At 46.0% G+C, this 14,841-nt stretch overlaps 1 protein-coding gene across 1 annotated transcript in view; it reads left to right on the top strand.

The window, feature by feature from the left end:
- The first annotated feature begins 2,023 nt into the window (after window positions 1-2,023).
- Window positions 2,024-14,841, top strand: part of EFNB2 (ephrin B2) — a 43,818-nt gene continuing 31,000 nt past the window's right edge. Inside the window, exon 1 of the mRNA XM_059685087.1 lies at window positions 2,024-2,523. Coding sequence (XP_059541070.1) covers window positions 2,402-2,523 — 122 coding nt within the window. The 5' untranslated portion in view covers window positions 2,024-2,401. The remainder of the gene's footprint in view (window positions 2,524-14,841) is intronic.

Raw genomic sequence — 14,841 nt, 5'->3', positions numbered from 1 at the left:
TTTAAAAGAAATATTTAAGAAATTTAAGAAATATATTTCTTGAATGCTTTAAGCTTATTAAAAACGACTTATTTTTACCCTTGTGAATTTATGAATAATACTGCCTGACCTTTTCTGTGTGTTTTTTAGCCCTTCTGGAAATCTGCTGATTCCCTGGAATCGGTTTTACCGCCTTTGAGTCTTTTAAAAATTATTTCCTTGAGTTGAGACTTGTTTAAAACTAGCAATTGAATATAAAGTTTTCTCGAGTAAAGGTCAACTTGGAATAATATGTTTCCACAACCTCGCGTATCCTAAATAACCTTTTCGATCTTAAACTAGCCTTTACTATTTTTTTACATGCCCAGTTGAAATAATACATTAATTTATGGCTAATATTTCAAAAAAATACTTAATGCATCATAAAAATCTTCAAATGTTAAAAACAAGGGTGAAAGCAAACTAGTATCTAAACACGATGTTTCTAACATTTTCTGTTTTAAATTTAGCTTAGCGGATAAGTTGGGTAAAGAACTACAACTGTAGGAATATGCTCAGTTCTTTACATCTGAAACATTCTGGAGTAAACGGGTTGGGGTTTTTGAAAGCATATTGTGGATATACGGCATAATTTTTTTTTCCAAACTGAACTGTACATCTGTACTGTGCCTAATTTCCTCCGTGTTCGTCAGCTCTTGGTCATTTAAGAAAGGTTGTCTTTTGGACTTTTTCTGCGCGATTAGATGGAGGGGAAAAGTGGGGGTGGGGGCTGTACTGGGTCGGGGTGGGTAGACAGACTATTGTGCTCTCGCACGCAGAGATGTCAAGCTGGCCGCTAGTGGGCGCTGTGGGTCCGTGGAAGTAGTCGACAGGGTGGCGCTTGTCCAAGCGGTTCTTTGGAAAAGCACTTCGCCAAGAACCCAAGTGAATTCCTGCCACCTCTCCATTTGGGCGCTATTTGATACCGTCACCCCTAAATTCCCAGCCACCTTGGGGAGGCGTGTGTCCCGGAGGCTAATTAAGGAAAAGTCCCGCGGCCGGCGACACTTCCAAGAAGTGCTGCCTTCGATGCTAAGCGAGGCGCGGAGGATGCAGGGCCAGGACGTCCACGCCCTCAATGTCTGCTGCCCCACCGCGCCCGGTCCCTGGGAATCATTTGGCAACTCTAGACCCCAAGGGCTTAGTCTGGGCCCCTGCTGACGTTTGGTACCAAAATCAGGTCTGACACGCATCACTGAGAGGCCTGGTAGAGGAAGGGATGCGCGTGCGGAGTGGAGTCAGACCAGAGAGAGGGATCACTTCATTTAAAGAAGGAAGACGCACGGGGAAACGCACTGCCTTCGACTCTGTCGGTAAAGTTTCGCCCTCTACGTTGTCCCTCTTTCAAAGTTAGGACTCTTGCCAGGCCATGAAGTCCCGACCTGGGAACTGGGACAGGTGACTCCGTGCAGTCGCCGCTTCCCACTCGCCCGGCGCGGCCCTGCCCGCGTCCCTGCCCCGCCTCTCAGGGGCTGCGCGGCGAGCAGCCGGCCCCTCTCCTTCGCAGACTTCCCTGCGCTCCTCTCGCGCTGCCGCCGGGGGCCGGGGGCGGGGCTCACCTGTCAGCCGGCGCCCCGCCTGGCGGGGCCCAATGTCGGACGGGGGCGGATGACCGACGGGCCAGCAGCCCAACCAACAGTCGCGGCGTGCGGAGGACCAATGGGCTGCGCTGTGCGGGGCGGGGCCCCGCGTTTATAGCGCTCTGACAGCGCGCCGGCCGCGCTGACTCTCCTCGGCAGGGGCAGCGGCGCCGTCCGGATCTAGGAGCTGCGCGCAGAGCGCGCGTCCCAGCGCCCTCCCCGCACACAAAGGCCCGCGCGCGTCCGGCGCCCGCGGCTGGGACCGAGCCCCCCCTGCCTGCTCTGCAGGCTGCGAGCCGCGAGGAGTGGGGAGGCCCCCGCTCTCTGGAGACATTCCTCGCCGCTCCGCGCTCCGGGACATGGAATCGCGTCGTCGCGGCGCCCGCGCGCTCGGGCCACTGCCCGTCCTCCTGGATCTATAGTGCGAGGCAGCCCCGCTCGGGACGCAGCGCCCGCCACCCGCGCCCCGTCGTTTCTCCGCCTTTGTGTCCCGGCCGCGCGCCCTCCCTGCCGTCCCGCGCCCGACACCCTGGAGTCGCACGGGAGCCGGCGGTTCGAGCTGGGTCCGGCGCGGCGACCCGGAGCCCCGAGCCCGCCGCGCCGCCGCGCCCCGCGTGTGCGCTCCAGCCTCTCGCCGTGAGGGCCCCGAGGGGAGCGCTCCTGGCGTCGGTGACCGCTGGAGCTGCTCAGCGCGCCCCAGATCTGCCTGCCGTCTCCCCTTTTCTGCCTGGAGAATTAGGGCTTCCGGCCCGCACCCCACATCTCCGCGGTCCCGAGTGCGCGGAGCTGGGAGCGGCTTGGCCATGGCCGCGAGGAGGGACTCCGTGTGGAAGTACTGCTGGGGAGTTTTGATGGTTTTATGCAGAAGTGCGATTTCCAGATCGATAGTTTTAGAGCCCATCTATTGGAATTCCTCGAACTCCAAGTAAGTGGCGTCCGCGATCACCCTCGCCACCCCGGGTCTGCCGCGCCGCGCGGTCCGTATGAGAGAAAGGTCGGGCCGCGGAGCCTCAGAACCTATATCTGGAACCTCGGTCTCCCCCTCTCCCCCCTTAGCCCCCAGATTCCCTTCTCCCATCCATGCCACATCACACTGGGTAGAGTCTCCTCTCTCGGCTTTCCAGTCGGAGCGCCAGCGCTCAGATGCTCCCTCCCCGCCTTCCTTCCCCCTGGAGCCCCGGGGGGTTACAAAGCTTCTGGCGGCTCTGTGCCACGTCCGCAAAGGTGTCCGATGGCAATTGGACCCCTTCTTTTCGAGGTTGGAGAACAGGGCCACAGACAGGGCTGGCAGGCGCACAGGGGCTGGCGAGCTCTGGAGAGAGGCGGGGATGCCGCGCCCCCGACGAGCGCCCGAGCATGGTGCGGGCCCGCGGGCGGGCCCCTGGCAGTGGGGCGCACCCCGGAGAAGGGAGCCTGTGGTCCCCGGGCCGCCGGTAGCGCCCCGGAGCCTGAGCGCCTCGGAGGCGCGCCGCCTGCCCGAGAGCGCAGGGAGAGCTCGCCAGCTCCGCGGGAGAACTCCAGGGGCGAGCTCACTGCTCCCCGTCCCATGGAGGGGCCTTAGGGTTTTCCTGGAGATCCCTGCACGCCGGCCTCTCTCTTCTGTTCTAAACCAGTGGCCACGGACTCAGTGCGGTCCGATAGCCGGCTAGATTTTCAGGACGCTCGCTCCAAAAGCTTAAGGCCCTGCCCAGCCGACCTAGCGGAAGCCTTCACGCCTGGGGAGCCTGGGCTGGAATGGGGTCCTTAGACCCGACTTGCTGGTATCAAACGGTGCAGCCAGGAGAAAGCCAGGCCTCGTGGAGATTAACTTTCAGTGTGAGCTACCAGAGTACGTTTAGAATTTAGAAAAGGCGATCCATCGCTAAATATCTCGCAACTACTCGTCTGTGCACTCAGTATTGCATATTACCTCATTCTCGGGATGCATTCTGAATCTTAGCCAAACATATTTTACAGAACCATGGAATTTCAGCCTTGGGAAAACGATGGAGGCATTGGCTGGTTCCTGGAGTAAGCGTTTGAGATCAGAAGCAAAATCAATGGCCTGATTGAAGTTGAGCAAGTTGGCCATGGATTTAGGAGTAAAGGGATGGGGGATTGATTTAGAAATCACATCTTAATTAAAGAATTATATCCACTCCTTTGAAAGTGGTCAATTTCAAATTCACCAACAGGCTAACCCAGAAATTCCCAAAGACAAGGGCGAGGAACGTCACAGCACTGAATCAGATCAAACAAATTCATGCACGATGCTCGCTGGCACTTCACAACACTGCTCACATTTAAAAGTTACTTAATGCAACCCCCTTCCACGTAGCCTCATCTTATATGGGCGTCTTTTTGTTGTTGTTCCTTAATGTAAGATACCGTATTTGCAGAGAAATCAGCGGCAGTAACATCTTTACGCTGATACGGAAGGGTGAGGCACCAGGTGGTGCCAGAAAGCGCCGGGCTCAGACCTGCTCACAGCAGCGGGTGTCCTCCGGCCGGGCGGGCGGGGAGCCCGGATGAGGCCAGCCAGTGCTCGCTTTGTGCCTACAGAGGTCACTCTTCCATGCGCAATGCTCGGCGCCAGACCTTACCTCTTCCCCGGGCTGCCTGCGCCGCTCCGCTGTGCACTTTCACTGATGTACAATCTTTGGGGGTTGATCCCCCGCCATCCTCATCGGGATTTAATATTTGTACTTAAATCTAGTTTAAAGAAATCCCCATTAACCCCTCCAGCGTTCAGCTCGCGCTCTCTCTCTCTCTCTCTCTCTCTCTCTCTCTCCATATATATATATATATATATATATATATATATATATATATATATATATATATATCTTTGCATTATTAGCTACTAGTTTGTGTGTATCTGGGAGGAGCATTAGAAATACCTACTTGGAAAAAAAATGTAGAGCAATAATTATTTCAATGTAAGGTAGGCATTAATATTTCTTTTCCTAATGTGTGTGGGGGTGACTGCTATTTACTCACCGTCCTGGTGATTATTAGCATTAGTCTGTTTTTTCCTAGCTGTGGTCACAGATTTAGAGACCTACTGGAGGCCTGCATTTTAGAGAAAGAAGCGCGCCTCCTTGCACTGCTGATGTTGCTGTTGGCTTGATTGCTCCAGTCCTCAAGAGTAGAATTTCTTTCATAGTTCTCATGATAATGGCTTGCCTGGGAGGACTGGGTAATTTGCCCCTGGAAAAGGTCTACTTAACAAAGTATGTAGCTCAATGCCAGCGTGAAAGGTCAGAAAGATTTCTTCCTGGAGGAGTGAATAAAAACCCCTCATGTCACGGGTTCATTTTATTTGGGGAAGTTGCATATTTATTTCCAGAGAAAAGTTGGTGGGTCAGTGTGATGTGGCAAGAAGGCAATCAAATGCATTGAAGTTTCACATCAGTTCATGTGAACTGGGGAACCACTCATTTGTAATGAAGCAACCATCAGTAATTAGATTTGTTTCATCCGGGGGTCAGCTTCTTTAGCAGGTGGTGGACATAGGGAGCATGCAGCAGCTGTTTGGATACAGAGTCCAGAAAATCCTTTGTAAATTCACTGTCTCCATAACTACTTGAATCACACTGTCTGCTGCTCCCGTCCCTGAAAGTGTATGCAGTAATTGAAAGAAGTTCTATATCCTGAAACACTAGCCCTGTTTGATTATTAGCATTGCATCCATGTGCTCTAGTAAAGTTGGTTTAGTTTTAGACATTTAGGTTGTTTAAGCAGTGTGTGTGTGTGTGTGTGTGTGTGTGTGTGTGTGTGTGTTAACCTTGGGAGAGAATAGCAAAATCTGGCTTTTTCATTCATTTCTAGTTAACATTTCAGTAGGACAGTTTTTCCCAAACATGATGTTCTTGCCAAAATAAAATAGTTATCTCTTAAAAAAAATATTGATTTCACTTGAGAGGAAGCAAGTCTGTATTGGTATGGTATTCTAGAATGAATTACACAGACTTCGTTGAAAATTTCAGTTGAGCATTAATTTCTTATGTCTAGGGGTGCTATTTCCTATGCACCACATACTAGTTAGTTGACAAAGCATTTTGCTTTTCCCATGTCATTTTTCCTTACATAATACTAAATTCCTGATATTGATTGACTTGATAGAAAAGAATGGCCGGATAATATCCAGATAACCTATAATACATGGGCTCCATCACAGTCAGGCTCCGAATAAATACGGACCTGTCAGAGATTGATAAAATAAACTACAATGGATAGTGCTGTTTAAACAGCCCATTCAATACCATATATAAGCCAGCCTGCCTTCCATTGTGCCTGAAATTCTTATTTTTGTAGATAAACAAATGCACATTCAGCACTGATTGAATAGCCCCTTGAACTATGCTCCACAGTTTGCGTTTGGGTTAATCTTGTCGGTTTTAATATAGAGAGAAAAAAGCACAAAGCGCCAGGGGTGGAATTGTTAGTGCTTTCACATCCACATTCCTCACGTTTTGTCAGGATGATAAACTGTAGGTAATGGACTGTCGTCGTTCCACCGGACAACTGAGCCAGAGAGAGCACACAGACAGCTAACGCGATAGCTCACAACATGCTGGGCAGCCTTCTTTCAGACGAGCAGAGAATTTATTTGGGAATCGGGTGTCTAGGGACTGCACTTTCTAACCTCAGCAATTATAGCTCCAGCCTCAGAAATGGGAGCTGAGGGTTAAGATGATTTGTTAAGCACTTGGTTCTAAATCTTCCACAAAGCATAGCTGTTGATACTTGCCCAACTGATGCAAAGAAATGCAAATGACTTCAACATCCCTAAATGTTTCTGACTCCGAGGCTGGAAGATGAGGACAGGTGAATTAGGCATCTTTTCCAGGCCAGCTAAAAAATAAAAAAACAAATAAAAAATACTACAGATTGGTATGGCTTCTCCACATGGAGTCAGCTGACGAATAATAATAATAGGTGTATTTTCAATTAATTACCATAAAGCCTCTTCTCTGTAAATCTACTGAGATAAATCCTTTAGTTGGTGGCTCACCACCATAATTTCCTTCAAATGGAGCAGCTAAATCTTTGTACCTTGCCTTCCGCTGAAATGCACCAGGTAGCTCCCAGGAGGCTGATTCTGAACATCTACCTTAGAGCAGCATTTCCCAGCGTGTTCTCTTAAGAGGAAAAGATTTGAGACCCCAACCTGACTGCAGTGGTGCGTCATAGGAATGGGAGTGGCGGGGGAGGGAAAGACTAGGCCCTCACCAAAAGAGAAAAAAAAAGTCTTAAAGAGGGATATTCCTTTAGCACTTTATGAAAACTTTATTCTTAAACTCTCCCATTGCAAATTGGACAAAAAAAGAAGCGCTCTTCTTTAAGAAATAATGATGAAAATGGTACTCCTGCCTGCCTAATCGCTGCCTTCATTTGCTGCTGACATAAAGAGCCTGTTTTTCAGGTCACTTATCATACATCTACATAGATTTGCTTATGAGCTCACCCTTTGTGTGGAGGAGTAGAGCCTTAAATAGGAGTGTTCGACTGTTTAAAATATTTTGATTAAAATATGCAGAACCCATAGAACTATAAGCTTCTAGTTAGGAATTGGGTCTTTCAGGGAAGAGCCCCCCCCCCCACCTTTTTTTTTTTTTTTTTTTTTAAGGGGAGGAATTAGAATGGGGCTGGGAGAGGAATATAAGAAATGCAAAGAAGGAAGGATAGCGAATGGGACAGTGTTCCGAACAGCTTGGAAAAACTCCTGTGGCTTCATTGTCTCTCTAAAGCCAAATAATACAAAGACATCAGCAATTCAGCCCTTCTCCCATGATGGAAAATGTAAACCGTTGACATGGCTCCCCTGTTTAACTTGTTTAATTCTCATTTTAAATTCAGTACTATACTAGCCGTGTGAACTCTGAAGATTTCTTTAGTAATCCATTTTGTAGTTCCGAATCAAAAACAAAGTGAAAGGGTCTGACACAATTTGCTTTTATTTTTAGGCAAATCAACCCTGGCCATAGTTAATAAGGGGATTACAACCCAGACTAGGTCTTTACAGATGTAATGTAAATCAAGGGCAGAGTATAAAGAAACTGATCCCTTTTGATTGAAGTATGGTAAAAAGGCATAGAGAAACTAGCAGCAGTAATCTGATTGTATGGCAATAAAACCACCATTTTCTGTCTTTCAGATAAAAATAATGTGGTAAATCCATGCAGTTCATAAGATGTAAAGGCAGATAAAGGGTGAAGCCATGGCAACATATAGATTAGCTTGATGTTGGAAATGACACGTCTCTGAAAAGGGTGTAGAAACGGAGGCCCTTGCTCCAGGCTGTTGCCTATTATGTGAGAACCACACAGACTTGGAAACTCGGATTAGAAAGTATGAAAGCCCTACTTGTGGCCCGGGATGGTGAAAGCAGGAAAGAAAAGCTGCTCAGTTCTTGCTCATTGGTGGCAGATAATATGGCGAAGGTAGATTTCATTGACTGCCTTTTTGAGAGATTGAGATTGGGGCTGATTAAAACTTCAGATCACTGCAGTTGTGAAGGCCTGCAAGATTTTCCTTTTTAACTCCTGGCCTAACAGCGGCAGCCATTCTGTAGGATTAACTGCACTTGGCGGTCCCTGCCTTAATCTATTTGGGCTTCAGGCAGGGACATGCTGGCAGGGAACAGAGACCAGAGGGGAGAGGTAGGGCTGGAGTTATCGCAAAAGAAAACAGAGACCTTTTGATTTCAGCCTTCTCCCAGACCCTGAGCCATCAAGCGCAGAGCGGGAGAAGAAAAGGTAAACATTATGTATTGTCCCTCTCCCTTAGCCAGAGAGCTCTTCTCTGGGTTTTGTCCTTCCCACCCTAGAAAAAAAATAAATAAATTATATATTACTACTGACTGGAATGAAAACTAAATTCCCCCTTTTATTGATATATATAATATATATATATAATATATATAATATATATAATATATAATATAATATGTATAATATATATTGATATATATATATATTTAGTTTTCATTCCAGTCAGTAGTAATCCGATGGGCTCTCTCTAGATGATATTTTACTCATAAATGCGAGTTTTACCCTTTGAGTCCAATGGGATAGGCACCCTTCATGTAAATAAAAGGCTTGTAAACATGTTAGCGCTGCCCAGCTTTAACGTTAAATACAATAACAAAATCGTCATGCTGTTGCATCTTAATTGCCCCCTGTACCGAGCAACCTTGTAAATAAGCTGTACTTTTGTGTTTGCCTTCCACACTTTCCATTTTGGTCATTAAACAAAATAAGCCATTGAAGCCGTGATTGGGTTACATGCAGAGTGACATCTGCAATTGGGTCAAGCCAGAAAGGAAATATTTGCTTTATTGCCTCCTCTTTGGCGTTGAAGAAAAGTTTCAGCAGTTCCTTAGGGGAGTCTGAACTCTTAAGACATTGACAATACTGAACGCTACAAACGCCCCCAGTGCCTTTCCTGATGGAGTGGCTGGCTCAAGGGGCTTTGGCGCTGTTTTCCTTACAGCTATGTGGGGCCTTTCTAGGCTAACACATTCTGTGAGTAGAAGATCTGTGAAGATCTTCATTAATCCCAAATATTCTATTTCAGACCCATTTCATTGATTTTATTCCTAATTCTCAGACAGCTGACTTGACCATCTGTCTTGGGCTGTAGATTTATTGCATTTGTTGCCTGTTTTTCTGTTCATTATTATGTGCCTGTCATAGATTACTAGTAAAACCATTTTTTTAAATGATTGCACATAGACCTGCCAAAGTCAAGGCCTACTGCTTTACCTTCCTCTCTAACTTAATTCAGTAATCCATATCCAAAGATCCATTGCGCTTGTCTGGATTCATCACACAGAAGGGACACCCCCTAATTTACAAGCTGGTCACATCCAAGCACCTTGCATTCTACATTTGACAATGATTGCTAATGGCCCATTCAGCTAAAGTATTTGCTTGTTAACAGGGAACAGAGCATGATAAATGTCCAGCAAGCTTGCGGCCTCCTTCAGCTTTTCAGTTGCAGACTGGTGCATATTTATGGCAGGCAGATGACAAAAGAAGAAGCTGAATTGCCCTGGCCCCCAGCTTTCTATGAGGACCAGGGTTAAAGTGATTAGAGAAATGATGCAGGAAAAAGCCCTGCCACTTGTTTAGTAAGGAACCATCATCCGAAGGCTAGGTTTGTCCTACCTGCTCTGAACATATTTCAGAAGTGTTACACGTAAGGACGGTCGAATCTGGCTCACCAGTGAAAAGAATAGGTGATCAATTATGAAATGTTTTCCGTGCCCACTGAATGTCAGGTAAACCTGTTTCTGTTGCTCCCACAGCAAATCAGCAGTGGCGCTTTGTTTTCCTTTTCACGTATAAATTCAAACATGTAATTCTAGTCCACAGCATTTTGTGACAGGTGAGTGCATGCTTGCTGTTTTCAAATAAATAACATAGTAGGAGAATGCTCCATTAAAGAAAAACAAGTTGTTTCTGCCCTTAGTAACTCTCTAAAGAAAACAGAGAGAAACTTGGCAGTAGTGAAGTATTAATAGTTCGCTATTTTCTTTCTCTAAAGCATGGGTGGATAAACGCGCTGACTGTACCCAGTAGTGGGCAGACATCCTGAACGCTGGGAGTGGAACACTGGTGCCCTGCCTTGCTCTGAAAACTTTGCAGGCGCTGGAGATACTCCATGCTTTCTGTATGAAACTATTAAGCAGTTCAGTTCATATTCTCCATTTAAGTATGGTTGCATCCTCTTTTGACTACAGGCCTTGTGTCATTCATCCAATACTTGCCAGTTCAGCCCCTATAGCACCTGAGGCATTACTCTGTTATTTTTATGGACGGATTACTCCTCTATCACCCCAGAATAGGTACGAGTGCTACCCACCTTTTTTGAAACCGGAGTGTCAGTGTGTGTTTGTGATGGACGAAAACCCGTGACTATAGACAGTCCTGGGCTTCTGCTTGTACGGTAGGGGTGTACATTGGGGTGAGGGGGGTGCAACTGCCTGCCTTCTGCCTATTCCACTGTAGCTCCGCAGCCTGCACTCCCTGCAGGATACCAAGCTCTACGCAGCTCAGACTCTCGGACCTACAGGGCCAGGGTGTCTGAAATGTCTCCTCCAGCTTCTCGTCAGCCTCTCGTGTTCCAGCCTGGGAACCTGAGGCCCGGCGTGGTTTCACCACCGGATGAAATGCTTCTGAATCTGGCCTGAAAACATTTGCCCTGAGTACGAACTGCCATAATAGTGAGCGAGGCTGGGCCAATTATGTTCAAGGCCAGCTCAGAATGTTTATCAACCTGCAGAAGAGATTAGAATATGTCAGTTTTCAGTTAACTACCAGAACTATATTTGGGGAACATCTTGGATAAAAACAAATATTCCCCAACCCCCCTTTGTCTGTGGGAAAATGGATCTTTATTATAATAAACTGTCCATAAAGTTCACAGTTTCCCCTGGATGAGTGTCCTCTCTATGATGTAGCAGATCAAACATCATTTCTTTACATGTTTTCTCTGTAATCCCACAGCAATTTAGTTAAATACCCAGGGCATAGGAAGATCGGTATACACTGCACTGTCATGATTCACATGCAAGTCTTAATCCCCTTTATCGCCACCCTCCCCATCCCTACAAGGCAGGGACAAGAATGGTTTAATTTCATCCTTATCTATGGGCTAGCATTGACATCCAGTAAGTATTGGTTGAATGAACAGACACAATCCAAATGTATGTTTATGGCTGCCTACTTTGTATTAATATATCACCTGCTACTGGAGCTCTGTCTTTAGACCAAGGGCTCTAGTCTAGAACATTAAGGCTTCAGAATCACCTGGAGGGCTTGTTAAAACAGGACTGCTGCACCCCCCCCCCGCGCCGAGTTCTGGATTCCTGAGGTCTGGATGGGACTTGAAACTTACATTTCTAACCAGCTCTCAGTTGATGCTGATGCTGGTCTGAGACCACACCTTGAGAACCTTTGCCTTTGAGCAAACTTTTTGGAAAACTATTCAACATTAGGTCATCGTCCTCTGAAAGGCTGTTTTAGGATCTCTGAAGAAATCTGTGGCCCTGCCTCACTGCTGTGTGCCCCCATTCTTGCCTCTTTGGAGACCATAAGGGATCATCTAGAGCAGGGGTGGGGAGCCTTTTTTCTAGCAAGGGGCCATTTGGGTATTTATAACGTCATTCGAGGGCCATACAAAATTATCAACTTGAAAATTAGCCTGCTATATTTGCTCAAACATTTCATTAACTCACCCCTAAGGCCTTAGCAGGGCCAGACCAAATGATCTAGACTCTAGATCATTGACGGTGGGTAATTCCTTGATTTATTCAACAAGTATTTATGAACTGTGAGGTCTATTACTACACTCTGAGAATACAAAGAACAATCTCTACCCTCAAAAGATTTACATCCTAAGGGGAGTGGAGGGAACCCTGGAGGGAGCAAAGGCATTTTGTGCTGTGGTGCCTGGGACTGTGTGCATTGGGGACACAGAGAAAGGCAATGGTGTTCATTCCGGAGAGGTGTCCAGAAAAGCAGCCCCGGGAAAGGGAAACTGAGTCTAGAGAGAAAGCCGGCATCTGAAAGCAAAATACACAGTAGATGTCTGCAATAAGCAACTCGAAGTAATAACATTTCAGCTATGGGAGCTGTGTATCTATAAAGTGTACATCTGCAAACAACTACATTATTTTATCAGAGCATAACTCAAAGACAGAACCCACAAAGGAAACAAATCGACCGTGTGTGGGATAGTGAACCCAATGCTTTTTCAGCTACCTTATTAATATGATAATTAGCAGTATCCTATTTCAAAAGGCTTGTGTTGATCATGGAAAGGTCAGGCAATTCAATTTAGCAAAGACAACCGGGTAAGTGCTCTTTTAGTTTAGATCAGAGTACATGCTTTTGGAATCTGGCTGTCTGAGCCCAATCCCAGTGTAGTTCATTTTTAGCTGTGAAACTTTGGAAGCAGTATTCCCTATGTGTCTCTCAGTTGTCCTGTCTCTAAAATGGGAATAATTATCTAATATACTGAATAAAAGAGTAATAAAGTTGTGGTCAGGATTTAAAGAGCTTATTTAGCTTTGTGCTTGCCACAATGAGCCAATATATGTCAGCTATTGTTAATTAAAATTAAGTGAATATCTACTGTGTGCCTAGCTCTGGTTCCATTTGCCTTTCACATACAAACGCAGAATAAATAAAAGTAAAATGTTAATAAAAATTTTCACATGGCACTTTCACCTTTTATAGGCTCTGATGTTCCATTGTGACTTTATAGCTGCCAGACTTTTAAACATTCTTTAAGACTTTTCTGCTCTATGAAGCACCTTTTAATTTCCCTTCTACTACCAAAATTGGGTACTCTCTTTTGTGCTTTCTACCCCTGATGCTTCGTTGTGACATTCATAGCCCAACTTCACCAGAGAGGGAGGAGGGTCTGGGCAGAATTCACTTTGTGTGTTTTACTGCATGTACAGTAAGAGATTGGGTTGTTGAATAAAAACACATTCAGCCTGTAGGGAGGGCAATGTAGCATTTAATATTAAAATGGTATTTCTTATTTAGAAACCTACTTACCTGGTGGGCATAGTATATTTTATTGAACAAGGTTGCATATAGCTTACTATGTGCCCGCTGCTGTTCTAATTGCTTGACCAATGCACTCAGCTGTCATAGTAACCATCTGAGTGGTACTTTTATGATTCCCATAGTACCAGTGGGGAAACTGAGACACGGATTGGTTAATTATCTTGCCCAAAGCCCTATAGCTAATAAGTGCTACAGTGTGCACGTGAACCTGATTACTCCGATTCCAGAACCCTTCCTAATTCCCTGCCTCTCTTTCTTATACTGTGGCATGGAATAAGTAGAAATTGTGTACTAAATTATGTGTTTGCTCAAAGCAGTACGCACAAGGTACATAAAAGGAAAGTTTTGGGTACAACTCTTTCCTTGTCCATCTTGACATATAGTCTCTCTCTGGTGGGCATGCGATTCTAAATTGATCCTTTAAGTCTTTGACATAACAAGGTTGTGGCCAGTGGGGACTAGTTATGAAAGTGTATAATATTAATGCACTTAGTGGGTATCACTCCTTTAATATCTGCTTGTTTGTTTGCTGGGAGAAAAAGTCAGATTTCTTAGGAGAGTTGCATTTGGTTCTACGCGGAGTGTATGTCAAGCTAAGGAGATAGTATGACATCTTTTTTAGAGTCTAGTCACAATTAAATGCCATTTTATTTTGGATTTTGGGAGCGGTGCCAGCTTCCAGCTTGTCAGAGCTGAGAAGACTCAAATCAAGCCCAGGCCTATTTCTACAGCAAACTGGGATTCTGGCGTCTTGCCTGTGGATTCATTCAGTATAGCCCATCTGGCTTTTGATGTTCGGCAAGTTTGGAGCAGTTTGTTTCAGGAAGCTGGGAGGCAAGTATTGGTGGGCCTGGGGTTCTCTTGACTCCGGATTGAGCTTCCCCGGATGGCATTTCCCTGGGACTTATCATCTGCTTATACCTATAGACCCAGCAGCCAGCAGGAGGGCCAAATCACCAGATCTTTATTTCTTTTAGAGAGCCCCAGGGCATCCTCGTATCTCCTCCTGTCTGATTGCCTTCCTTTTAGTTCAGGAGCAGCTGAATACCTTAGTGGATTTAACTTTGGGGGTGTTTTGTTTTTTGGTCAAGGTAATGCCAGGCCGCTTGTGGTGACTGAGCAGGAAATATATTGTCCACAGGATTACAATGGCACATCGTTCACATGCTTCTAAGATACACAATTTTGGGGTAATCTTTAGGGAAGTCAGTAATAACCCAATTGGTTTTATTCTTTTCACACATTAGCAGCGCAGACCTGGCTGTTGTGTGACCTGTCTGGCTTCTCTTCCCTCTTTCCCACTCTCTGGGCTGTCACCAGGCTATAGAAGGTGCAGGAAAATGTCTCCTGTCATATGCCCACCTCCCACCTATCCCTGACCCTGCTCTGAAGCCGGGAAGAAGGAAGTATTCAGGAGGCGGCTATAAAGCGATTATGCACAGCCTTATAAATTGTGTTGCTAGCCTTATTATGCTTGGCTGGCAAGAAGAATCTCATCTTACATCAAGAGAAAACGAAAAGAATTTTGTCTCTTCTTAAACCTTACTTATCAAAGTATTCATTCTTTATTTACACTGACACCTATTGGCCTCCCATTCTATACCAGGCACTGGGAGGATAGGGGGCAGAGGTCCAAGGGTAAATGCAACAGGCTAAGTCCTAGAGGCACACTTCAG

Source organism: Myotis daubentonii, chromosome 2, assembly GCF_963259705.1.
Source record: "Myotis daubentonii chromosome 2, mMyoDau2.1, whole genome shotgun sequence".
NCBI classification, from domain to species: domain Eukaryota; kingdom Metazoa; phylum Chordata; class Mammalia; order Chiroptera; family Vespertilionidae; genus Myotis; species Myotis daubentonii.
This window is presented reverse-complemented; position numbering and strand designations above follow the sequence as displayed.